The sequence below is a fragment of the Pavona decussata genome, unplaced genomic scaffold, assembly GCF_977016875.1.
Source record: "Pavona decussata unplaced genomic scaffold, jaPavDecu1.1 SCAFFOLD_6, whole genome shotgun sequence".
Taxonomy (NCBI): domain Eukaryota; kingdom Metazoa; phylum Cnidaria; class Anthozoa; order Scleractinia; family Agariciidae; genus Pavona; species Pavona decussata.
This window is the reverse complement of record NW_028145430.1, coordinates 2,197,501-2,225,350: the sequence shown is the minus strand read 5'-3', so window position 1 is coordinate 2,225,350 and position 27,850 is coordinate 2,197,501. Positions and strand designations below refer to the sequence as shown.

General features: G+C 37.5%; 2 protein-coding genes across 10 annotated transcripts in view; one reads left to right on the top strand and one right to left on the bottom strand.

Moving 5' to 3' along the window:
- Window positions 1-18,154, top strand: part of LOC146489135 (uncharacterized) — a 28,700-nt gene extending 10,546 nt beyond the window's left edge. The window contains exons 6-13 of the mRNA XM_085106384.1: window positions 8,333-8,452; window positions 8,541-8,648; window positions 10,309-10,413; window positions 11,565-11,669; window positions 13,056-13,142; window positions 14,799-15,101; window positions 16,750-17,585; window positions 17,637-18,154. Of these exons, the coding sequence (XP_084962510.1) occupies window positions 8,333-8,452; window positions 8,541-8,648; window positions 10,309-10,413; window positions 11,565-11,669; window positions 13,056-13,142; window positions 14,799-15,101; window positions 16,750-16,929 (1,008 nt within the window). The 3' untranslated portion in view covers window positions 16,930-17,585; window positions 17,637-18,154. The remainder of the gene's footprint in view (window positions 1-8,332; window positions 8,453-8,540; window positions 8,649-10,308; window positions 10,414-11,564; window positions 11,670-13,055; window positions 13,143-14,798; window positions 15,102-16,749; window positions 17,586-17,636) is intronic.
- Window positions 18,155-18,511: 357 nt separating this feature from the next.
- The window catches only part of LOC146489134 (uncharacterized), a 101,807-nt gene continuing 92,468 nt past the window's right edge, over window positions 18,512-27,850 (bottom strand). For 8 of the 9 annotated variants that reach the window (XM_085105740.1, XM_085105756.1, XM_085105782.1 and 5 more), the window contains 6 exons: window positions 26,987-27,088; window positions 26,289-26,417; window positions 25,869-26,050; window positions 22,013-22,113; window positions 21,522-21,908; window positions 18,512-20,772 (listed from right to left, as the gene is read on the bottom strand). In XM_085105740.1, the coding sequence (XP_084961866.1) occupies window positions 20,205-20,772; window positions 21,522-21,908; window positions 22,013-22,113; window positions 25,869-26,050; window positions 26,289-26,417; window positions 26,987-27,088 (1,469 nt within the window). In that variant the 3' untranslated portion in view covers window positions 18,512-20,204. The remainder of the gene's footprint in view (window positions 20,773-21,521; window positions 21,909-22,012; window positions 22,114-25,868; window positions 26,051-26,288; window positions 26,418-26,986; window positions 27,089-27,850) is intronic. The other variant, XM_085105772.1, reaches the window with a different exon arrangement.

Genomic DNA, 27,850 nt, shown 5'->3' with positions numbered 1-27,850 from the left:
GGTTAAAACCCTCAGGAGCCTCTTTCCCATGATTCCATTTAAGGTGGTTGAACACAGGTTAGCCGTACCTATGTCTCATTTGCAGTTACTTTCAAACCATGCATGTCTCAGTGCTCAAAATTGTCAAAGTGTCAGTTCAAACAAAGCGCATTTTCATTTTGTTAGTTAACCTGAGCTCTTTTTCGTTTCCGTTGCAACATGACTTCTTATGAACCAGCATTAAAACTGAGTATTGTTTATTTGCAGAAAAAATCGCCCATTAGATTTCCTCCATCTTTTTCCTGCAGCAAAGTTTACTATGTTCTCACGTGTTAAAATTGGTCGCATAGATTTTTAACATAGGGATCTTTAGCCATTCCTTGCTTAGTGTCTTGAAGTTAAATTTCCAATCATTTGAATTTTTTTTTCAGTTAAAATTCTTGTTTTTGTTTTTTGTTTTTTTGAAATAGTCCACCTCCCTTTTTTCTGAAGTATTCCTCTGCTAACTTCTATGAAATTATAATGAAAAGTTCTCGAGAAAATGAAGCATTTCTTTAAGCTCTTTGAGTTCTAACGGTGAAAGTGAAAAAACATTCATTAAATAGTCGGTTTCTTACGACGTCGAACGACAGAATGAGTGATTTTAAGAAGAAGAAAGCATTTTCTTATCCACATGAAACGAAAACAAGATATCTTCATCGGCACGATGTTCAGAAAGAACATATCAAGTCGATTCATATAAAAGTTAATATTTCAAAATGATATGAGGCAACCGTGAGTGGACCGTATCTCTTTCGCGGGTAAATTTATTGCATGTTTGTTGCAGGTTTTGAACTATTACACGATAATTAATACTGGACCAGTCAAGTTTAAAAAAAATATATGCGACAACTTTTATTTGAGAGATAAGCTTAATGGCTAAATCCAACGCCTGTATAGTTGCAGTTCAGGTGAAGAAATGCGACATTCGAAATGTTAGCTAATTACTGTATTTGTAGGTTGTTGGACGGTCTTATTTAGTGAACAGCCTCACTTAAAAAAAACAAACAACAAAAAAATTCATTTGTCATTAAAAAGTAATTTTAAGTTGAGCATTGTTGTATAAATTACAGGCAGATGCAGGATTTGCTGAACTCAAGGATGATATTGACACGACAAGAAGTCATCTGATGGCTGCTGATACGGATATAAAAGAAGCACTAACAGGAGTCAACAGAACAGTTACACAAAGGGTTGGTAAACAGCGCTTCTTTCACATTGTCCAGTACACTCTCAAGCTTGTTACGAAACGCGTACGAAAAACGTTTTACTTACAAACGTGTCTGTCTATTTTGAGTTAGGCGAAATGAACAGCCTTTGCAAGCCTTTACATCACAAAGTAAAAGTACCTAGAGATATTTTTCCAAATGGGTTAGTGAGTCAGGTGGCGGCGGCGGCGGTGGGATGGGGACATGCGTGCCCGTTCCTGCGGTTTTCTACACTCATCGCTGCGAATCACCAGTAAAGTCAACACATCAGGTTGGGCGATTTTATCACATGACTTTTCAAATCGCCCTTTCGATGGAGTCCGGAAACAAGGTTGAAGTGCCACATCGCCGCGATCGGCGAAAACAAATCGCCAGGAGACGTGTCTGCATCAATCGGTGGGGAAAATCGCTTGCAATTATTGCTGGCGATCAAATTGGCCGCGATCGGCGTACAAATAAAAAAAAAATCGCCAGGCGTGTCGCCGGCTTAAGATTGTTAAGAGGAACGAGCATTAATGCAAGGAAGAAAAAACACATACACGCTAGAAAAACCAAAAACAAAAAAACAACAACTACAGCACCAAAAAACAATTAACCAGACAAACAAACAAACAAACAAACAATCCGTAAAGAGTAAAATTACTCAGTCATATTTCGTATTTTTCTTGTAAATAAATAGTTTACACTAGACTTGTTAAATTTGTAATGAAAACTTTAGATTTGAATAAAAGTTTGTTATGGTCTCTTTTTCAGGTCGATCAAAATTATGTTACTTTAAAAGACGAAATCAACACTACAAAGATATTATTACAGGAAGAAGATAATAAGCTGAGTAGAGCTGTAACTGAAGTAAATGATACAATGAACACAAAGGTTAGATATTTGCGAATTTTGTAGATAGTGACCATACCTTTCTCTGTTAATATACCCTTAGCACTATTCAGGGTGATTCGGGGAGGGGGGCGGGGTGATGGGCGTAAGGTGTCAACAATGACGAATTTTCATCTTCTTTTCGTATTAAAGCAAAGTCGACGTTATCAAACGTTACGACCTTTCTTTAAATTTATCACAGGTGACAAACTGTTGGGACATGTCAATACCAACGTTCCTTTACCTTTCAATGCAACATGATTTTGTCATATTTTTGTCGATTAAAATTTTTAGGCATTATACGAACAGTTAAATATTATTGTCGCACCTTTTCAAAACTTGAACCATTTCAGCGTTTTCTGTTGCTTCAGTGCTTTTCTATGAGTGTTTTTCGGTGATGGTTGGGGAAGAGACTCACTGGAATTCATTTGGTAATTGGATTATTTTCTCATATCAAGAGCTGAATAACAACAAAACAATTTTTAAAATTATGGATCATAAATTATTAATATTTTTATCGTTTTCTTTTAGTTAAATTCAACAGCTGTACAGCTTCAGTTCAAGGATGAAGAGATTCTTCGTCAAATTCAAAATAGTAATTTATCACTGCATGCAAAGGTAAAAGAAGAACCAAAGCCCTAGAACAGATTAAGAAACCCGATCAGCCTTTAAAGATTATGCTTGGTAGCAACGTTTGAATCGTATTTCACTCTTCCCTCAATTCCACCTTGTATCTTAAGGCTTTGGAGTAGAAACTTAATGACGCATGGTGACTTTGCTGTTTTAATGGTATACATGCTACGGGGAAAGCTTAAATTATGACCTCCAGCAAGTCATTAAGTGTCTTATATCAAGTAATCTTACAGTTAATACATCTAAAACTGTTTCACAAGTGCTGTTGCTAGTTCTCCAATGCCTTTCTCTCAATAATGTTTGTTAATCAAGTGGCCATGCAAAAACGCTGAGTAAAGTGTGCGCTCTCGGTGGTCAATTAAGCGGTCATTATTTTCCAACTGATGGCGAAAGTTAGCCTACCCTGTCGTATATTTATAGTCGAATACAATTCTGGTTCGCAGTGGAGTTTTCAGCTTTGTGAAGCAAAAATTGCCCGAAACGAACAAAACATGTCAGGTTAACGATAAAAAAAGTTCGTCCACTATTTACTTGGAGATGGAAGACTAATGTATTTGGGCAATTTTTATTACCCAATAAGCGTGATATCTATTTAGAGTACATCATTTCTATTACACGTCAATATGGCAAGTGAAAAAAATAAAACTGTTTCTAGGTTTAGATTATTTTCTAAAACAAATAGCATATAGTAAACGACCCAGCATATGCTATTTGCTTATAATGGATGCCTTTGGGAGGTTGCCAGATTAATGATTTATTGTATAATGGTGTGGGAGCATGCATAACTGTGGAGAAGGCGCACGAAAAGAATCCTAAATGGCGAAATCTGTTATACTTAGTACGCTGTTGAACTATACTTTTCCTTAAGGAGGGATCGCAATTATAAGTTGATTACATATTTTGGTATGCATCATAGTTCGATACAGGCTTCTCAGAGCTCAAGGATGAAGTTAACACGACAAGGAGTCAGCTGATGGCTGCTGATGTGGATATAAAGGAAACACTAACAACAGTCAATAGAACAGTTACACTAAGGGTTGGTAAAAAAAAGCGTCTTCCTTCGCTAATTAACAGTACGTCGAATAAAAGTTTCATGACTTTTCAAAACGCTCCTCGATGGAGCCCGGGAACAAGGATGAAGTGTCACATCGCCGCGATCGGCGGAAAAATAAAATCGCCAGGTGTGTCCACATGAATCGGTGGCGAAAATCGCTTGCAATTTTTGCTGGCGATCAAATTTGGCGCGAAAGGGGGTATAAAAGTAGAGCTGTAACTGAAGTAAATGATACAATGAACACAAAGGTTAGATATTTGCGAATTTTGTAGATAGTGACCATACCTTTCTTTCTTAAAAATATACTCTTAGCATTATTCGGGGTGTTTCGGGAACGGGGGTGGGGGTGATGGACGTAAGGTATCCACAATGACCACTTTTCATCTTCTTTTCGTATTAAAGCAAAGTTACCAAACGTTATGACCTTTCTTTTTATCACAGTTGGCAAACTGTTGGGACATGTCAATACCAACGTGGCTTTACCTTTCCAATGCAACATGATTTTGTCATATTTTTGTCGATTAAAACTTCCAGGCATTATACGAAAAAAAATAATTAAATTTTATTGTTGCACCTTTTCAAAATTTATACCATTTCAGCGTTTTCTGTTGCTTCAGATCTTTTCAATGAGTTTTTTGGTGCTGATTGGGGAAGAGACTCACTGGAAATCATTTGGTTATTGGATTATATTCCCCCAACAAGAGCTGAATAACAATGAAAACAATTTAATTATTGATCATATTAATATTTTTGATCGTTTTCTTTTAGTTAAATTCAACAGCTGTACAGCTTCAGTTCAAGGATGAAGAGATTCTTCGTCAAATTCAAAATAGTAATTTATCACTGCATGCAAAGGTAAAGGAAGAACCAAAGCCCTAGAACAGATTTAGAAATCCGATCACCCTTTAAAGATTATGCTAAGCTAGTAGCAACTTTTGAATCGTAATTCACTCTTCCCTCAATTCCACACTGTGTCTTAAGGCTTTGGAGTAGAAACTATGACGATGGCATGGTGACTTTGCTGTTGTAATGGTATACTTCATAGATGCTTAAATTATGACCTCCAGTAAGTCATTAAGTGTCTTATATCAAGTAATTTTACCGTTAATACATCAAAACATGTTTCACTAGTGCTAGTGCTAGTTGCATAATACCTTTCTCTCAATGGTATCTGTTAATCAAGTAAAGTGTGCGCTCTCGGTGGTTAATTAAGCAGCCATTAGTTTCTAACTGATCGCAAAAGTTAGCCTACCCTCTCGTATATTTACAATCCAATACAATTCTGTTTCGCAGCGGAGGTTTTAACTTTGTGAAGCAAAAATTGCTGGAAACGAACAAAGTTCATTCACTATTTATCCACTATTTACTTGGAGATGGAAGAGAACAGCATATGGGCAATTTTATTAGCCAATAAGTATTTATTTAGAGTACATAATTTCTATTACACGTCAATATGTCAAGTGAAAAAAATCTGTTTCTAGGTTTGGATTATTTTCTTAAACAAATAGCATATAGTTAACGACCCAGCATATGCTATTCGCTTTGGGAGGTTGCCGGATTAATGATTTATTTTTATAGTAGTGTGGGAACATGCACGACGGTGGAGAAGGCGCAAGAAAGGAATCCTAAATGGTGGAATCTGTTATACTTAGTACGCTGTTGAAAAATATTTTTTCTTGAGAAAGGATCGCAAATATAAGTTGATTACATATTTTGGTATACATCTTAGTTTCATACAGGGTTCTCAGAGCTCAAGGATGAAGTTAACACGACAAGGAGTCAGCTGGTGGCTGCTGATGTGAACATAAAGGAAACACTAACAACAGTCAACAGAACAGTTACACTAAGGGTTGGTAAAAAGCATCTTCCTTCACAGTATGTCGAATGAAAGCTTATCGATGAAAATCAATCAATCAATCAATCAATCAATCAATCAATCAATCAATCAATCAATCAATCAATCAATCAATCAATCAATCAATTAATCAATCAATCGATCCATCAATCAATCAATCAATCTTCCTTCCGTAATTACCAGTATGCTAAATGAAAGCTTATCGATGAAAATCAATCAATCAATCAATCAATCAATCAATCAATCAATCAATCAATCATCAATCAACCAATTAGTCAGTCAGTCAGTCAGTCAGTCAGTCAGTCAATCTATTAATCAATTGATTGACGGATATTGAATCTTACCGGCCAACGATAACTAATCGATGATCTGAAGTTAAATTTCGTAATTTCATCGATTTTCGATTGTTAACTATTTTCATCAACTGCAATTGTGTACGATCGTTTTGATATCTGGCAACATATCTGGCAGATTGTTGACGTCCCCGGTGGGTGTATAGGGGTTTATATATTTCATAATCACAATAGTTTTACTGCAGTCAATCGCAAACTCGCTATACAGTGCCTCTCTACCAGGTTATGCTTGTAGTTGTGTCTAAAAGAGCCATAGAAACGTAACGTTTGGAAATGTTTGGTCGAAGCAAGGGCTGCCTAGGGTCAGTATAAGAAAGTGCTACCAAAATACCGACGGTGTTGTTTTGCAAGGGTTTGAATTGTGTAATAACCGTTACGACAAAAATATAAGGATTTATAAAATTATTAGGATTTTAATAAATTGGTCAAAGGGCATGGAAATGAACAGTAGATCGTGGAATTAAAACAACTTACCGTTCTTCCAAGCTTTAGTAGTTGCTTTCTGTGCGGTTTTTTGGCTGATTTAATGTTTCCTTCCAGCAAAGAGAAGGCTTCAGCTAAAAATTTACATCATTTTCGCGGCCTCAAATCCAAGAAAAATCCGACTGCAAATGTTATCATTTTAACTGGAAAGCTACACAATTCCAGCCCTGTGGCAGACCAGTTTCAAGCGACATTTTTTCCTCCAAAATCGGCGGTAAACATTTGGCAACGATTCTGGCACAATTCCACACGACACACGACCATTGAAAGCCGAATTTGGGTGCAAACTGAGCCGTACTGGGGCACCAGATATCTGTCATTTGTCTCCAACAATTTTGCATGCACCTGCGGGAGCCTCGGGCCAAATTGACGTCAGCACAAATTGATGTTAGCTTCCAGCCGGATCCAGTAAGGTAGAAATCCCCTCCCCCACACCGAGTTAAAGGTATGAAGATAAGCAAAGCAAGATAACTCAACAATTTGAGCTCACTTTGGTTTGGCCACGGTGCTCCAGGGATGCATGCGAAAATTGTCTAATTAAAAAATAGGGTGACTTAAAACCTTTTTAACTTAACGTTGTCATCCGCACTTTTAACTTAATCACATCCTCTTCTTCTCTTTTACAGCTGAACGGTCATGATGGCGATTTTTATGAAGTGTCTTCAGACTTGAATAGAACAAAAATGGACCTGGCAGAAGTTAACAGTAGTTTAAGCAGTGTCACAGATAGGGTAAGATATCAATCAGTTCAACACCCAAAGCTACACCACCGTGAAAAAGCGAGATCAAATTTCCTTTTTTGGTTATTTGGGTTCATTACATTCTTTTCAGATACGCATAATTAATATTAAAAAGGAAGACCCAGGATTGGCAAATGCAATCCATTTAACTAATCATCCAACCTTCCACTAATCATTACTAGTTACTTTTTTCTTAAAAACAACACTTGTTGGATACCTTATTCCATTTTATAATTACCTTTATTTTATAACCATTGTTATTAATCAAATTAATTGGATCTTTTTATTACTATTTTAGCTCGATGATGATATAATTGCATTACGGACTGACGTTAATTCCACTGAAGCCACACTGCAGTCCTCGGTTTCTAGTGTAAAGAGTGAAATCGGTCTTGTGAATCAGACCCTCAAGAATCTGGTGAGTCAAGTGAAGTAGTGTAAGTCCTTATAGTAATTAAATGTGACTCTCGATGGAATTTAATTTACGTATATACTTTAATTTGATTTTTCTGTTCCTGTTTATCCCAGCATAATGTAACATCCCATTGAATTTCTGGCTGTTATTCACAGTTGTGGTATCAATCGCTCAGAAGCCTTTGAGAGATTTGACGCCAAGCCGACCACATACTGACACTGTCATTCAGGTTTCGTTACGTCCTAAATTCTTCTTTCTCTTCAGTCCCCCAATTGGAGATGGAATTGCCATTTCTACGTGTTCCTTATAGTCTATTTGCAGAAGTTAAAGCAGGGGCGTCTTCTCCTCAGTTATTTTAAGACCATGAGTGTTGGTCCAGTAAGCACTCGACCTCCCCATCAGCGGCTCGGTTCTCTACCAACTGAGACATATTTTGCCAGACGTGTGCTGTGTTCTCACAGGCTTTTGCAAATCACTATAAGTACCCAGTGCCAATTTAATTCCTCATATTTCACAAACAAACAAACCTTCACGTTTGTTGTATTATAACGTCCAGGAAGTATTAACTAAACAAATATACAGTGCAAATGTCAACATACTTGAAGCATGCTGTCTTGAATATAGCAAAAGAAACAAGTATTGTTTCCGGCATGGCATCAAAAACTTAATAAAAAGAGGTACAACAATGCTTTTGATTTCCTAGATTATTTCAGAGATAAGGATGCTGAGTACAGACCTAAATTCTACAAGAGAAGAGCTGAGAGCAGCGGACGTTGGTTTGCAGGGCAGTTTGACGAGTGTTAACACAACTCTAACCTTAAGGGTATGGCATTTTGTAATAGTAGTGAAATGGAAATTATATTGAACAACGAGATTCAGCAAAAAAAGTAAAAATACTTCTATTTTTACAGATACTCTCAGAGATAGGGGTGCTGATTATAGACTTGAATTCTACACGAGGTGAACTAAGAGCAACAGAGGATAGTTTGAAGACTGTTAACACCACTCTGACCACAAGGGTATGAGTAGCAATTTTATTTCTTGCACGGACCTGGAAGTAGTTTTTACACTGGTAATCATCTGCACGCCAAACATGTATTGCAGGTGGTTACTTTGAATTGGTTACCGCAGGCTTGAGTATTTCCATTAGCCTTCTTTAAACTCAGGTTATGCTGGCAACCTTTCCAGTGCATAAAAATAAATGTTTTTAATTTACCCAGCTTTAGACACCGATGTAAGATCTCTTAATATTGGCCCACTATTTTTAGAGGGGTCTGTATATGCTGCCCAATTTAAATCAATATTAATTTTGCATTGGGCCTACCTGTTGCGCTATCATATGATGCAGATCCAGATGGCGTCAGTGTAGATAATCTAAAAAGTATTAATTGTTCATAGTCTTACATCATGGTCTTATGTACGTTGCGTATACATCAGTCACGTGTATGAACAAACACTACCTCAGTCCTTAAGGCCGCGGTGGACAGGATTCTTATCAGAATGTATTTATTTAAATAATATGCACGAAGTCAAACGACTAAAACCGACAAAAAGCGAAATATTCATGAAAATGTCTCTAAAAATATTCTGTTCTGCCTCAATAATCGCACGTGATTTATTTCGCGTAGCACGAACATTTTGTGCATTACTAAAATAGGCCGTTTGAGCGCAGCAAGTTTCTTTGTCAGAAGTCTGCATTTGGTTTTTATAAACAACAGCAAACCTTAAAGGCTAAAAAACAACTATATAGATATACTGATTCACGTACGATAGGTTGAAATATCGTTGCCATTATTTGACACAAAAATGAGTTTTTGTAATTACCACTGGTAGTAATAAAATTGAGCTGATCAAAAAATCCTTACTGCATGTCGCCAGCTACTACTTGCAAAACGCCGCAAGGCCGTGCGTTTTAATATATATGCAGTAATTTGAAAGTATTGTTGATTTCTGCGTGCACTTATCTATGGCCCGTGCAGTAAGATTTTACCAAAATTACCATAATCCAGGTTTGAATTAATCAGCTCCCTCGTGTTTGCTCGGAAAGCCTTCGGAAGCGTAAAAACAAGCACTTTTGTGTCCAAGAATATAGCGCGGACATACAATTTCACGAGTTGACACGGCAAGATGATAAACTAGGCATATTGTAGATTGTCATATCATGGGCCGAATTTTAAAATAAGCCTTAGAAGGTAAGATTGAAGCCTTTGAATTTTAGCATGATAGATTTTGCGCCTTTAAGGGCAAATATTTCTTAAGAAGCTTGAAGTTAAAAAAATCCGGCTATGATATGACACAATAGATGTTGTAATAGATCACTCAGTGGTAAAATCAAATTTCTCTGCGTCTTCGTGGAGGAGAAAACCTGGACACAAAATCACGTTTTTAACAAATTTAATTTAAGTTACTTTCTGTATTGCCCTAAGACGCCATCTACACATTATAAAACGATCATAGTGCACTTTGATCATTCTCCAATACGTCTGCTAAGTTTTGGCGAAATCGGCTTTGAACTGCTCGTGATTTTAGGATTTTAAAAGTGGTACCCCTGCCAATATTTTGCCTAATGAATATATTCATGGCAACGTATCCACCGCGGCCTTTGTGCTTATTTTAGCAAAGTTCACAGGGGAATTTAGTGTCATCTTATTTGGAATTTGTGAATTTGTAAATTCTCAGATTAATAGTCTTGGTTCTACCACAAACCAGCTATCAACAACTCTAGCAGCTACTCAAACTATCATCGAGAACCTTAACCAAACATTGACAAACACTACAATAAAGGTGAGTTAGCATCGGCTATAATAAGAGTATAATTTTGCTTGGAATATTTTAGTACCTCCAAGGGAGAGTTTGGTAAAAGATAGTTGAACATTTGATGCATGGGACTAAGTAGTTCTAACAATAGGAAACTGATCGAACACATATGATGTACTTTCTGATGAAGAAAACTCGTCGCTTGGTGATTTCAAGTTCAAGCGATTTCAATATGAACCTAATGTGCTCAACGGGCGTAGTTCTGTTTCAATATCTAAATTTTTAAGTCGGTTGAGAACCTTAGGATATTTGAACTCAACAAGCAGCGATATAGTTCAACAGAAAGTACATTTTCATGTTATCAGTTTTAAGTCGTTTGTTAAAACTACTTAATCATATCAATTGCGTTTGCATGGTAATACGTTATGACCAGGCTTTCTACGCACTTTCTCCTTTTAATCAACGACCAATATAACAAAGCGTAAGGTCTAAAAGTGCAATAAAAGAAAACATAAGATAGGTTTTTAAGGGTATCATGTAACACAATTTTCCGTTTCGCAAATAAACTGTTTATTAAACGACATTTTCACTCTTTTAACAGTTCCTTGTAAAGTGCACTCTGGAAAAGTGCAATGAGATCACGTGTTTGTCAGTTGTTTTGGTTCGTATTTTTAAACACTCGATTATAAAAAAAGGTTGTCCCGTTGCAAAGTGCGAGTCACAAACGATGCGACTTGCTTGAATTCTGTAGTGAACTAATTAGCATGTGCATACTTCATGTTCTTTTTTTCTTCTCTTTGTCCGCAAGAAATCGCACGTGCTTTTATTTCTTACAACATGAATGTAAGTAAGATCATAGGTCCAAACGCTTCCCATAAAGTTGTTGGATCTTATCGTTCATGGTTTGTACCTTTGAGGTGACGTTTTTTTCACGGATCTCGATTGTTGTATATTAAGAGTTTGAGATGCATAACGCCTAACTGACAGCCGAGAGAAAGCTGTTTGGTTTTTACGTTCATGGGTTTTTACCTTTGACACGACAACGTCTTTTATATAGTCGTTTATTAAGAGTTTGAGAGTACGCCTAACTAACAGCCCATAGAATTAACACGAAACCAGCTATCAGTGATGTCACGTGATGCCGGTACTTTCTTTGAGTGGATTCACTTGTATTTCAGATTGGCAACCTAGACTCTTCCACAAGCCAGTTATCATCAGCGTTATCATCAACTCAAAGCAATATTGTGAAGCTCAATGAAACGGTCATAAGCAATACCTTAGAGGTAGGTTGAATAAATCAGTTTGTTATACCTCCCAACTCAAATGCGTTTACTGATTGGAGGAGAACGTGTGTCCCGTGCCATGGATTAAAACTCACCAACGCAACACCCTAGGGAAACAACAACTTGAACTTTCGACTCGCACGTGATCAGGTCGTGCACCTTGAAAGCGCTTCAAATTTGTGTGCCATCCCGCGTCAAGAAAATATATCTTCAGTTATGGTAGCTAAATGCTTTCAAACAAGAATTGAAGAAGAAATTCAACAGCTTCTTCTGGACAAAAACTCGAATTCTACTGACAAGGCCACCAAAAATGCCGTAGGGGAAACGTGAAACGTTGAGAGACTTCTGCAAAGAAAATTTGGACGAAAGCTTTCAAGATTTTGCAATAAAGTCGTAAGGTGACACTCGTATATAATTTGTTCTACTTTTGAGTTGGGAGGTATAACAAAACCTTGACCCTCAATGTTCCCCTCGGCGAACATTGAGGGTCTCGGGGAAACAAACCTCACTGTTTCCATTGGGGCCAATCATTAACTGCTTATTTATTTCAGTTTTTAAGCATCGAGAAAACGTCACCACTGCCTTTCATTAATTTTTTCTGTTGTTATTGTTTTGCTCTTCAGTAATTATGTAGAATCATTGCACTGATGACCTGTTCCTTCTATCACTAATAAAAATGATCGATCACCTACTGAAAACCAGCTCCGAATATTATGCTCTAGCATCAGCTGAAGTTGGTTGGCTTTTTTTTTTAAAAAGAATTAAATGCTGAAAATTGAATGATACTAGTGATTACAGCAATTGTAGATAAGGTTTGTACACTGGGCTGCGATATACTCATGTATACTGAAGATGTAATTTTCACTGAGCCAGTGGGAGTATTCTGTATTCATTCTGGTTCTGCGCTGTAGAGTATTTTCATGTCAGTTGATCAGTACCAGATCAATATCAGTCGGCCGAAGTTCGGTTAACGAGTATTTAAAACAAAAAGAAAAGAAAATCCTTCGGAACGCGGACAGAGAACTTGTGGGTCAAACTAAAGCTAAAAACATGCCATCACGTATCAATCTGCCATCATTGCTTTTCAAACTGTTTACCTTAGATTAGCGTTAAATAAACGATCACATTTAATTTGAAAACAAGGTTGCTAAATTAAGGGAAAATGTTACAGATGCAAGAAGAATACTTAGAACACCTTTTTTATAAGGGCAATAATTTTAAAAACGGTTGTCACGGAAACTGTAAGGTTTTCAAACGAAACAGCACTATCGTAAAATGTTCCCAGTTAATTACATTTTGATAATTACCAAATTTGTTGGTTATAGCTACCCTAAACTGTTTTAAATTACACTCCTTCACCCTTTACTGTTTTTTCATCTTATGCAGATTGAAACTGCAAAGCAAGCCTTGGCTCAAGAGGACATTGGTATTAGAACACTCATAACCAATGTCAACACAACACTATCGATAAAGGTACATCAATTCCCTCTATTTCAACAACAAATTTAGTCTTATTTGTTCCGCGCTCAATCTCAAAAATATGGTGGATCTTTAACACGGTTTTATCACCGCCGACCGACATCTATAATGCTTCACCCGCGAATAGTCGCGTTAATTTGCCTACTCTAGTTTGCGTCCATCGATATCACACTTGTTTGGAAAACCAAAAAAAAGTTTAATTCCATATTGGTCGCTCTTCGAAATTCTAACGTAATTTTTCTACAGAATAAGAGGTGCGAAGAATGCGAAGAGTACCTTGTATCGTCAAATTATAGTGCTGATTTAATAGGAAAGCAAGTCGGATTAGCCACAAACCTGGCAAAATGGGATTCGCGTTGTTCTTAGCTAAAACCCCGTTGTTCAAGATATACAGAAGGTAATTGACGAAGTGTTTATGTAGACCGTCCCCTATTCTATTAAGTGAAAAGCCTTTTGTTGTTGTTGTTGTTTTTTTCTTCTGTGTATTGGAGAAAAGCCTAAGAAAATTTCGGTAGCTTTTACATCTCTTACACCACCCCCCCCCTCCCCTTCCCCCATCCCTCGGCCTTGGATGAGGTTCCCTAAGAAAAAAAGAGTGTTTAAAGGAGTAGTGTCACCTGTTTTTAGTGTCACTTTGATTAGCGAACGAAAAAACATTTGTATTGATGGAAACGTTAATATAGTTCTCCAATTTTGTAAAAATAACCCTATTAGTGTACAGAAACTGGTGTCAATAATTTCTGTCTGCGAATGGCTAGGATGAAAATGAATTGCAAGTTAAAACAAATTGGCCAATTTTTTAAAGTTCTTCTAGGGTATTTCGGAGAAATCACTAAAACAGATTTAAGATCAAAAGGGGTTCCTTGTCAAATAGTTGAGTAGTTTTGGTACGTCAGCATACAGAAAAATCTCCGTGACCATGAAAGAAAACAAACGTTAATGCAAACATCTTTTGATCCACTGGGCCTGATTCAGGAATCCCTCCTAAGTTAAGATGTGTCCCATGACTGTTTCTTGGCAATAGTCCATTGTTAGTCCAACAAAAGTCTACCGTTAGTCCAACAATAGTCCATTGTTAGCCCAGCAATAGTCTATTGTTAAGGAACAATACATAAGATATATCTTACCTTTGGAGAGCTTTGTGAATGTGGCCCCTAATCATAAGCATCAACATATTCAAGCCTTATCTTCAAAGCAGCTCATTACTAAGCACAAAATAAGACACCCTAACACCTTAACACAGTTCTCCTCAACGTGCCTTATTCTGTTTTCCATGTACTACTATTGAAGTGTTTAACCCTGAAGTTGACAAATGAGCACAAAAAAGCTAAAAAGAGCAAACACGGACCATTCTTTTTACAAAAAAATTTAGACCAGGGGTCAATTTAATGAAACTTTGGCACTGCCTTGCAGTTTAGGCTGGCCGTTAGTTTTACTTGCACACACAAAACAAAATTACCGAAACGTTAACAGAAATCTCGTCTTGAATACTTCTTAAAGCAATATTAGTTAGACTCCTGTATGCGGGTTGAATCACTAGGTTCCAGATTGCTGGTTACAAGTGTAAACGCATTATTAGGTTGACCCAGAAATCGGGCATAACTTATGCTCCCCTTGAAGTGTGCTCTTTGTTTTGTCTTTCTTTCGCAGTTGGAGAACGTCAGTAAACTTCAGGGCCCAATAGGCACGCCAGGCTTTAATGGTTCTCAAGGGTCTATTGGTCCAGTGGGACCCCAAGGATTCAATGGTAGTCAGGGAGCACAGGGTGACATTGGTCCTCGGGGATTGAACGGCTCCCAAGGTCCTCAAGGTCCACCTGGGCCCCAGGGACCCCAAGGGGCAGGCAACTTTTCCTTGTGCGAATACAAGACGCTTTCGCAAGCAGGAGCTCAATCGCCGGTATCCAGCAACATTCATAGTGCTTCAGTGCAAGTTCTTCTTAGTGAGCCGAGTGTAAGTTTCATTAAATCCGTATCTGTGGCTGTTTGTAAAAACACTTACATACAAAAACAGCTTTAGAGAGATATTATGATATCATGATCATGGTAATTTAAAAGTTTGATGTCAGCCATATAACCATTCACACTGTGGGAAAGACGACCCTAAAATTAGTTTTTATTTGTTTATTTACCAAACGTCTACCCTCACTTCTTAACATTTAAAATGAAGTTAATACAGTAGATTAAAAAAGATAATAATAATTAAAGTAAAATAAGTTAGTAAAATTAAACGAAGGAAGTTGAGGGACTGCACAACAGAGCTAGTCTCTATATTAACCCTCGGACGTACTAAGGCTGGAGGGGGGGGGGGGGGGGATTTTCTCTGGGCACATGTCCATTACAGTAGCCATTACAGTTGCTTTAATTTTAGTTTATATTGGAGACCTTTTTGCTGTGAATTTGGTGAAAATCTGGTTACAGATATAGGAGATCAGTATTCATGACAAGTGAGGTGTGGTTTTAAGTTTTAAATGTATCAAAATGTAATACTGTCAGCTGTTGGAGCCATATTCTGAGGCAGAAGTGGTTTTGAAGACTGTCTGCCAACCATGATGCAACGCGCACGTCAGCGGAGTTTCGTACCATATGAAACCACGAATTTTCATTCGCAGGATTGTAGCGGGTCTAAATCATATATAATCAGAGTCATCCTTTGGAAATACTGGTCAGTTAGCCCTACTTGTGGATAATTTTAATATTACTCTTTATCGAAAGGCGGATGTTTTGTTTTGAATCGGAAATTTTCAACGGTTTTGATCATTTTATCGATTAAGCGGTTGGATGATCTAGATTGTGTCAATGGCGGCCTCGAGAAATCACAGTTGAAAACCTTGGAGACGCAAGGCTTTGAAAGTGATATATAGTAGAGAATCGCTTCGCAACAACTGGAGGACTAGGAAAAAATCCTTCGGATACACCGAGCTGACTGAAAGCGAATTTGCTAAAGTTTTATTGCATTACGTGACACTGAAATCTTTGTTTATAACCCATTCCTTGTATAGTTTCGAACCTCCTTGCATAATCAAGACTTCTTTGGCCACTGTTGAACACCAATACAAACAATCTTCGTGTATTTTGAAAAGGAGAGAAAATGCGTATGTTCGTTTAAAAGGTTGCTCAAAATCGCGCAGTGATGTGCTGCAATTTACGATAAAACATTTTCACACCTCTATCTCTTGCCTGGCATTTTCGATGACCCGTCTTTGTCTTTCCGAAGAGCTTGCTCACCCCAATGGTAAACCTTCACAAGTTACAACCTCATTACGGGAGTTACAAAATTAAAGGGCATAAAAAATAAAATGTTTTAGAATAACTTGGTTTTTATCACAAACAAAAGAACAGACGACATGAAGAAAAATGACTTCTCTCCGTCGGCAATAAAGTGCGAGAACGGGTGGAAATGTCTTACATCTTCGTTCCGGGCGTTTTTTTATGCAGACACTCCGAGTGATTCCTAGCATTACGTACCAACCATTCTTATTCCAGAATTGTGGATAAAAAAACGCGCCCTTAGTGTCCTTTTGTAATCATCTGGGCTGGTAAGAGGAAATATTTTTAAACGTATAATCTAATGGCCTACTTTTTCTTCTTGTCTCTTTCAGGATAAAAGAATTGTTGGTGTTTCATGCTCAACAGACCTAGCTCAAATGTATCTTGTTTCAAGTGCCGTCAGCCCAGGCGGTGTTCGGTTTTACTATTGTGATTGCAAAGGACATTATGGTAGTGGCTCAGCTTCTGTGTCTTGTGTCATGAGCTACTGGCAATGTCCGCTAAGCTCATAACATTGCTACGCAGTTTCGTTGACTTTGTACACAAGTAACTAATGTTAACGGATATCTGTAACAGTGAACATGGATACATTTTGTCTGTTGGAACCCAGAAAGTTTAGCATGCCGTCTGAAGATAAATTACCCCTACTATCACCACTGATGGACAGTCTAGTTTCCCGTACTATAGGGGTACATGACGGCTCGTTGAATAAATAAGAGGGATGCATAACGTTGCCTGTAATTTAGTTATTGAATAAACTCCTGTTTGATTTAAGAACTTTAGGTACTTCCAGATCATTAATTTAAGAAGGTTTAGTGCAAACATCTTCAAGACAAGTAGCTTTGTTTGCTCTGATTTCTTATTTCAGTGTTTACATAGGTAGTACTTTTGTTATATACTACTGCATATTTAACTTGGCTTTAGATAATTGCACGTAAATTGCATAATTTCATTAGAATGTATTGTTTGATCTTGATTTGAATAATGTATTTCTAATCGTATTAGTGTTTGTCTATCTTACTTTGTACTAGCATGATAGAATTCTGCTATTTCTGACCACTGTCACGATGACCGAAATCCACGAGAACACCTTGAAGTGACTGAATCATTAATTTTACTCCCACCCAGCACGACGAAATTTTGGATTTTTTCTCTTGAAATGAAACCTGTCGCTCACTAAAAAGTTGTAAAATGAACGAAAAAATCAGCAATGGAATAGAAGGCTGTTTTGCGAAAAATTGTTTTTCTTGCAGTGCTGGCACGCCGTTTAACTTTTACTGCTAACTTCAGGACAGTCTTTAAAGCTCTGTTTTTCGGTCTATTTCATTATTTCCCTTGGAGTTTTATTTTCAAATCTCGTCTCATTTTGCTTCATTTAAGAAATAAAATAGTCAAACAAATACCTCGCAACACCCTATCGCCTGCATAAACTACTGACAAGTTTTTCTTGCATGCATTTCTAATTTTATCATTGATTTGTGACAATCTTGACAGGGAATAAACACAAAATACTTAAAACAATAAGACATAAGGGAGAGAGTAAGATGTGCGAGTATTTGTGACTAAAAGTCTTTTTTTTAAGAACTTTCGTTGAAAGCGCATGCAAAATTAAGTTGTGATTTCATTTTCATCAAAGCAAAGCTTATGCAGAACATTCATTCGCTTGTTTGTGCGAATTTTCCCAAGGTCATTGATTATATTATTTTTACAGTGTCTGCTTGCTGTGAAATACCACAGTTTTTCTTCCATTTATTACTTCAGGATATATTTGAAGCCTGTTTCATCGTTAAACCCAGTCTCCACCCTCCCCTGTTTTCTTGGTAAGCAAAATTTAACTAGAGAGTGAAAGTGCGACGTAGCGCGCGTAGTTCCTTCGCAAACCAATTCGCGTCGATAATCCTCAAAACTTAAAACAGAAAAATAAACAAATAAATAAATAAATAAATAAAAAATGTTATTCACCGGCCTAGGTCGGTCTGTATAGGGGAAACCTGTGCCTTTGGTCTTGAGTTCGCGGTCTTGGAAACAGTTTTTTTCCTATACGGACCAACCTAGGCGGGTGAATAACAGAAGCAATAGGAAAGAAATTTTGCATACCTTGTACAAAAATGATAACCTTTAATGACATCACTGACTTACACGGATCTATCTTATTTCATATTCTGGTGCACAATCAAGCTGAGCTAAATCACAAATATTCGTATAAAAAATGTTGATAGTTTGACGGCTTACTTTTTAAAGTGTTATCAGGTTCTGAAAATGTACGGGTTCAATGATGAACCACCTTAAGGAGGCTTGGTCCCCTGGAGCCGTGTATTTTTGAAATCAAATTTCGTGAAATTTAATTTTTATTGGTTTCCAAGCAACAGCTGTTACTATAACAACAGTAAAGTAAGGCCTTCCATTTGAAAGTCGATTATCATAAAATCTGTAAAGCCTGTATTTTACCGGGACATAAGCATAAACGTAAGCATTATCGCATACTCTGCTTCAGCAGGTAAAAGCACCTGCGATATAAGCATAAACTTATGCACAAGAAGGAGACGTTCGTTCTTCTTGTGCTTTTGTCGCAGTTTTCACTAATGGAACGGGGGCGATATAACCTCAAGTACAAGCACAAGGCAGTCGGCCTTTTCGTCTGCCATCTTGCTAAACATCGAGGGAGCTGCAGATATTGATAATTCCGTCAACAAATGGCTTTATGCGCGTGCTTCTGTCCTTTTGCTTATGTGGGTAGTGTTCTCACCTACTTATAAATTTATGTTTATGCTTATGTCCTAGTGAAAACCACCTTAAGAGGGTTAGTTGCTAAAGAGACTATGATTCTGAGTCAATAAGGTTATTTTGCCACCGTAAAGAGATTAGATTGCTCAAATCTCTTTAAGGTGGCCAAATAGGCCAATTTCGATTTATTAAAATTCTAACTTACTGATGTTTCTTATACGAATAATTAATTTTCTGGGTTTTATTTCCCTTACCTCTGAGCCAAGTTAGATTTTTGATAATTATTTCGAAATAGGTCTGCTACCTTTTCGCATCTGTTTATAAAAGTAGCCATTTGGAACTTAAGGATTGAACTAGTCAAACTAGACAGCCTGTGGCTGAACTTAGAAATGACGTGAGTCAAACTATATCAAACTAGCATGCTGATATCTTCCTAAAAGTAGAAAAGAAACTACCGGTGGAATAGAGCTCGAAAGCCATTAACTGGCCTATTTTTGTTTTACATCTACAACATTTGACAAAGTCTAATGCATTATCGTGAGAACTATACGATCAGCTATTTTTTTTTTCTTTTTTTTTCTTTTTTTTTTTTTTTGCTACATGGAACGTTGTTGGCCATCAAGGAGATTCTAATCATGCCCGGGTTTACGTCTTATTTTTCGGGTATAAAAATAACCTGAAAATACTTTATTCGGGCACATTACTACTTACAATTCTAACAAAACAGCTGGAAAAAACATGACAATAATTATATGAAAAAAAGCTACCTTAACCCTATTTAGACCGGAGGGAGGGTGTGGATTCTGCCCGTGGCGTTTTTGAATACAACTTATGCAAACGCCGTAAAACTTGCCGAATTTTTCAGAAATGTAATTTTTTGTATTGAATTGATCGATTAGTGTTCATTCACTTTGTTGTTACCATAGCAAACAAATTTTTATTGGTCTTTTTAAATAAAGGAAACAAAAATTCATAACGGCCCGCGCCAGAAGAAAAAAAAAACCGGTCTAGATAGGGTTAAACGTTTATTGAGAAAGATAAAAAATACAGCGACCTGCGCTGCTTAAACAATAACCACATTTGTATCCTCACATTGTCCGACATTGTTCTGTCGGTGGTCAGTGGAGTTTTTCGCTGAATTTAGCACTTCCTCATAGTCATGGTTGTCAGAGTGTACTTCCTTGTGGTGATCGGTGTTTTCTTCCATCTCTTGTTGTAGGCTTGCTGGTGCATCAACTGCTACGCCTGCAGTTTCGTTCTCTTGCTTAAGTTCAGCGCTTTTCTGCGATGAACCTGCCTCTTCCCCACGGTTCACGTTCTCGACTTCGTCAGCTCCCTGGTTTACTCGGTTAACAAAGGATTGTGGATGATCCTGAATATCCGATGAATGCAAACATTCAGTAGGACGTGACTCACTATGCTCGCTGGTTTTTGCATTCCCATCGGGTTGATTGTGAAATAGTTTGCCATATAAAGGTGGTGTACCTACTTCTTCCATTTCAACGGCTTCTTCCATCGGTACAATGTTGTCACCATTTTCTTTGATGGATCGGTTCGAATTCCTTGCAGTTGGGGGCTGACTACTTACATTCTCTTGGCTATCTACACTATTACCACCCCTTCGACTAAATCTGAAAAGAAATAAGGAGAGAATTAAAAAAAATATATATATATATATATATATATATAAAACAAACAAACAAACAAAACAATACAAAACAAAAAAAAGAAACAAAGGAAAGGAATTAAGGGGAAGCAAAAAAAACCCTTTTTTTTCCGAAAAACACAAGAACACTCAACAGCTGAAAAAACACACTCAACGTCCCTTTTCAATGGTTATCTTGTGGACCATGATTTGGTGACCGCTAGAGGCCGAAATAGCAAGACGTGTTAGCTTTTAGTTCCATGTCGCTGTGTCCCCGGTAATATTTCGTCACGTTTGCTTCTTCAGTAGATGGTCTTAGAAAGAGAAAACTTATGAATACACGTACAAGGAATACCTTTTTAAAGTAAGCTAATTAAGACATCCATGCATTCAAATTTTATGCTCATGAGCTTGCTCAATAACACTGTTGATTACTGGAAAAAAAAGTGCAAGAGCTGGTTATTAATTGTGCTTTGTTGCGCACTTTTTGTCTCTCTTCATTACAGATATGACCCATAGCTTCACCAGTCATCTCTTGCGCACACTTAAAAGTAAAAAGGCAAGGGCACGCTTTGTTGGAAAGAAAAGTAAATGTTTCGAATGAGGCCACTGAACACGTAAATGTGTCATTAGCTGCCATTTAATAGCTATTAGCTATCAGACTGATGACGGTTCTAGCCAGATAATGTAATGTCAAATAGTATTTAATTGAGCTAAGACTAAAGATTGAAATACCTGTTACTTCTCTTGCAACCCACTAAGAGAGCAGCAATAACAACAAAGAATAAAACTCCACCAATAGAAGCGCCAATAATAACATTCGTTGGTTTGGATTCGCCTTCATTTTCATCATCTTCACTTCCCTTTTCCAATTTCTGCGATACAGGATCAACACTGACAATGGTACTATCCATAGATTCTTCAATGCTTGACATATCGCTTTTCACGATGTCCATTAAAACGTCTTTATTAACCACAGTGGTTTTGGAAAGTCCTTCGGGAAGACTTAAGTAGAAAGCTAACATGGCGACTGCAGGGTCGTCAGACTGTTTAGGATACCCAGGTAGAATGTGAACCATCTCGGGTGAAAATGTCATATCAGATGACCGCCTTCGACGAGAACTTAAAATTGAAAGGGAAACGAATTGGTTAGAAGCGTGGAAATAACCAAAAAATAACGTAGGCCAATTTCAATTTCCACGTCACTCAGAAATTTCTTTTCCTACCTTAAAGGCGCCGATTGACATTTGGACTCACTCTTAACACAGTATTCCGTAGCTGCTCTTGCTACTTCTGTTTTAAATTCGTCTTCCATTTTCTGGTCCCACTGATTTTAAAATAACAGGGAAAAAATTAAAAGAAGAGATCGCAGACATTAGGTTTAAAAATACTGTTCTGGATTAGCTACTTAGCTCATCAAAACTCAAAAAATCCTTATAACAGATACAGTCTAAATAGCAACATTCATGGAACGAATACCGACATTAATCGAATTAAATCATATTAGTATAAGTTTATTGAACTGTAAATTCTATTTCACACTGAGGTGTTAATCGGGGAGACTATAAATAACAGAAAGTTCAAGTTCAAAGTTCAAGTTTATAGAAACATAAACATCTTTAAAAATCCCAACTGGCAGAGAGAGCTCGAGGCGTACCAATTGGCTATCTACAAAGCGTGGCCGGGGACTACCATGAAACAAATCCAGTTAGCGGTCAGAAAGGGGAAAGTCCGCACCTCTGACCACTTAAAATCTCAAAATATCACAAAATCCAAATTCATATGTATAAAAGAGGGCCGTGTTACTTTTCGGAATTTATAATTTATTCTGGCTATTGTTTTGGAGAGATGTTAACGTCACGGCGGCCATGTTGGTGTCCCAAACTAAACCTCTGGGAATTTAACTCTATTTTTATGCAGATACTTTCTTTTGTTTTACTAAACCAATATGGCCGATAGTCACGTGACTGAAAACGCTGTATGTGAACGAGATGATTAGCTTTTCTGTGCAGGATACAATTGTAGACATTAGCGATGAGAAATGTGTTTTTTTCCATTATTGTATTTTAGTTGGAAAATCAACTTTTAGTGCTGATGAAATAATATGAAGCCTAGCACATAGCTACCTAAAGTTGAGTTACATAAAAAAAGATGTTCAGCTTAATTATTCTTTGCTCAAAAGAATAGAAAATGAGAGCCTCTGACTTAACCGTAGAACCGTTTCAGATGCCCGAATACTTACTTATTTTATTTTTTGCTAATCTAGCTATAAAATATGTATGAAGTCTAACTATAATTAATTTTGTTGCAAATAACAGTTATGCGATAAATAAAGATACAGTTAAAACTTGCCCAAATGAAGCGATTGTGACTTTAAAGCTTGGTTTACACGTACGACGCAAGCATAAGCATAAGCATAAGCACAAGCACCGGCACAAGGATGTTTACACGTGCGATAAGCATAAGCATAAGGTGACATACGCAAGCGCAGAAGCATAAAAATTTGCTGCCGCCATTTTGCAAATGGCAACGCATGAGTAACCAGAATGTACGCTGATAACTTGTCATTGTTTTTCAGTTTTATTCCCCTGCGCTTGTGCTTATGCGTCGTACGTGTAAACCGGGACGACGCAAGCATAAGCACAAGCGCAAGCACAAGGCGCTTATGCTTGCGTCGCACCGGTTTACACATAGGTTTCTTGTGCTTATGCTTGTGCTTATGCTTATACTTGCGTCGTACGTGTAAACCAAGCTTAAAGAGCACCAAAAACAAACAAAGGAAGGATTAAAAAAATTTTTATCATGTCTGGCTTAGCCAGTTAGGCTATAACACCTCCAAAGTTCTATTTAATTAAAGAAAAGGATCTTGTGTTCTTTTTATTATTATTATTATTATTATTATTATTATTATTATTATTATTATTATTTTGTAATTCTGGGACGGGTTCCTGGAAGGAGGAATAAATTATGCCAGGTATAACAGTTATTCCAGGGATAAATCTGCTATTCTAGGAATAACCATACCAGTAACTATACTATACTATAACTATACCAGTAACTATACTATAACTACTATAACTATACCACTATTTATTCTTGGAATAGCTATTCCAGGGATAAGTTTGCTATTCTAGGAATAAATCTTTCAGGGGATTCCCACATGACAAACAGGTTTGGCGGGAAATTGAGTGCAGCGCGCGCGGGCTGCCTGTGGATAAAGCACTGTGAAGGGAGTGATGGATCCGGAGGAGGATACCGGAAACAGTGCCGAAAAATGAAAAAGGAAACCAAATTAGACTACCAGAGAGTTGACAATAATTAAAGAAAACGTGGAGGCAATTAAAGGCATCTTGACAAGCAAGTTTTACTGACAATTTTACTAATAAAACCAAACTGAACTTGAACATGGAAAGCCATTACAGAGAAGGGTCTGTTCACTGTGCCCCTGACGAGATTGACAGACCTTCTGAGCAGACGGAGCTTTATTTTGCTTTTGTAACTCTATGCCGTTTCTTAATTATCTTTTTGGTGAGCTCACTAAAATACGTGCATAAGATTTTTAATAATTACTCAACATTAAGTAATAAGAACGAAAGCTCGTCGCTTCTTACTCGTTCCGAAAACATAAGCGCTTTTAACTTTGCATTAGAATGTCAGAAAATCGATCCATATAAACACCTATGACTGTAAACAAAAAGCTGTCCGCTCGGTCGTTCAACTGTTCATCTCGTTTAGCGGGTTCGTTCACTCGGTTTTTCGTTCGTTCGTTTTTGCCGACGAGCTCTCGGTGGACTATTTGTTCGTTAACTCGGTCAAACGCCATCCGCTCGCCCGTTTGGACGTTCGTTCGCTCGGGTTTCCGATTGTTCGTTCGTTTAGTTGTTCCTCTGCTTGCCCAGTTCTTCTTGCTATCCATGGGCATAAACATGTCATAAAGAATAAAATTTAACCATTTAAAAGCTGTATGAAAACATTACGAAGAAGCCCTCATTTCGAAAAAGAACCGTGAAATTGGCATTTGATTTGGTGCTGTTCTTTCGGTCGTGCGGTCATATTCAATATCTATATGGACAGAGGTCTAAAAAATTTTAATACAAATTTTAATGAAGATGTACACACTGATAGCCCATTTTCAAACTAATTACAACCGTGCAATTGGTTTCTTACGTTGATCTTTCGGTTATGGGGCTGGGTTGGCTTTCGGTTGTGTGGTTTGTTCATTTTGGCTGGTAAACATGGGGTATTTGTCTAATTATTCGGTTAGTCTCTCATGGGCCTTAGTGGTTTCAGCCTTATGTTCACTCCTCTTTCCGTCTGTCTGTCCCTTCCTATAAGTCCGTATGGTTCAGTTATCTTTACTAGCTCTGCTAGTAACACGGGTTTCTACAAATAAATTAGCTTTCTACATGAGCTTAATCTTAAAAATTTTAAAAGCTATATTAAAACATCAGAAGGTTTCCCCCTCGTGTTTTAATATTAAAGCTGTATACTATAGAGAGAAACTTCATCTTTCTCCACCGATCTGACACGCAAAGAACGTAAGGCTACAAGAACGTGAACAAGTGGCGAAAGTGCGTGATTACGCGGTTTCTCGCTAGATCATCGGACAACAAATTGGCAAGGTAATTTATTGGGGCTCTACCAAGGCGGAATCTTGACTTGACGTCTTTCTCGCTTAAGTAGTCATCTAAATATGCATTAAAAAGCCTAAAACGCCGCGGTGTGGATCGTCTTGCATCAGCAAGATTCAGATTTATCCCTGGAATAGCGATCTATTACCACCTCGCGAGGTGTAATACATTTATCCCAGATTTATTCCCTGAATAGTGCTATTCCTTCTTTCAGGAACAGAATTTATTCCGGGGATGAAGTTATTCTTGGAATAAGGCACATTTATCCCTAGAATAGAGTTATTACACCTTTAGGGAACCAGCCCCTGGATGCCACTTGTAACAAATTAAAATCGAACGTGAAACATGTTCAAAATGCGGCAATTAGAAATAAAAGAAAAAAGAAAGAAAGGAAGGAAGGAAGAAAAAAAAAAGAAAAAGAAAAAGAAAAACGTGATTTACATAGGAATACCTTGGTTATGTTCAGGCCTCTGACTCTCAACATTACGGATTCCGTTTTCTCTTCGACTGAAGGCGTTTGAGCGGTGGGAGTGTATGTACTTGGATCGGACGACGTTTGAGGGGTGGGCGTGTTTGCACTTGGTTCGGACGGCGTTTGAGGAGCGGCGGTGGGTTTACTTGGTTCAGGCGTACCTGCGGTTTAGTAATAATTAAATCAAGTAAGAATTTAATACAAATTGGATTAAAAAAAAAATAGAATGAATGTTGCTAATTCAATTAATTATGTTTTGAAAACCAAAACAGGGAAAAAATGCATACCTCAAAAACTGTGATTAATTTAACCAATTCCACATTAAAACGTAGGGAAAAATCTAAACAGACGTGACATGTAATACAACATTTTACAACATAGTAATGAAATTCCATCTACCTCCACAGAAGCCACAGGTCTTTGGACAGTTTGCCATTGACCAGTTGAAGTTATTTGCACAGAAGCTATGCGAGAGGTGAGGAGGACATACAATTGTGTCCGCACATTGGACTGGGGGTACTGTGGGAACTAAAATATTAACAAAAGTTCTTACAAACGTAATATATGCGTAAGGTTTTCCTATGAAGCTTATTCGGTACTGGTAAATGCAACAACGTAATGTGTATGTTACAGATAAATCACGCTAGCTTTGTCCTGTCTTGTATGTAATATGATCCATCAAAGCATTTTAAGCAAACGAGGAACAACAACGTTAAGACAAGAACCAAAACAAATGTCCTCTCCGTTTTTTATTCATTCACTTAAAGTAGAAGGTGATGGCATAAGAAGGACATTCGAGATGGTCTACAAATCATGTTTTGAAGATATGTCGGTAAAACTGGATTACTGGAAAAAGGAATTTTTGTCATTCTGAAAGGAATACTGTGTCCAGTGTTCTTATAACATAAACTCCAAAACATTTTCTGATTTTCAGAACGAGGCTTCAGTCAGACTCACATAGAACTATAAAAAATTTAATATAAATATAAAAATATAACTGTAAAAGCTGGCTACAGACAGCTTCGGGTGATGACACTCCGATTCAGGGGAGTCACGTGTATATATTGTAATGATATTCATTATTATCAGTCTGTTACCTTCACAGAAGCCACATGTTTTGGGGCAGAACTCTCTTGTGAAGTTGACATAATCCATACAGAAATTCCCACTTACGATACAATTGATTTTATCTGAGCAACCTGGGAAAGAAATTAAGAAAGGTAAAAATGATTCGAACGAATAGACAGACAGAATGACGGACGGACGCTGAGGATGGATGGATAGATAGGTAGATGAAACCTTTCAGGTTCAAACACTATAAGCGTTATTAGTATAAAGTTACTAGCGTTCTATTACGAATGCTGTTCTCTTATTGGCTATGCTACTCACTATCTATTCCGCTGCAAATAGCGAGCAGAGTGAGTAGCCTAACAGTGTGCGACGGTGTGACCTATTTATATCATTATTCAATAAACAAGTAAGCCCATCTTGTTGTTAAGTTTTGAACGACCGGTAGATATATACTAAAACAATTAGATTATTCACTTTCGATTTCTATGAGTGATAGTTGATTCGGGCTTTGCCCTGATCAACTATCACGCCATAGAAATCTCGAGTTCATAAGTCTGCCTGACCAATGTGGTCAGTGGTCTGCAATTTACACGTGATCAAATTGACATGCTTCGGGTACAGTGTAATGCCTTTAGGGGATTCTTGTCACCTATAAGAACAGCTCTTTTTTGCTTATCCATCCTGCGAACAGGCCGCGGAAGGGGGCAAGAGAAGGCGTCTGGGAAGCCTGTTCGCAGGCTATTATTGCTGTGTATCAGTTTTCAATCCCTAGATATTCGTCCAACGCAAACTTGTTCAGAGTTCGTGCCTGATTTAGTCCTGTTTCTAGAATGTATGGTAAGGTAATGTAAGCTTTGGGGATTAGAGAATGAATGGCTTGGTATATAAAA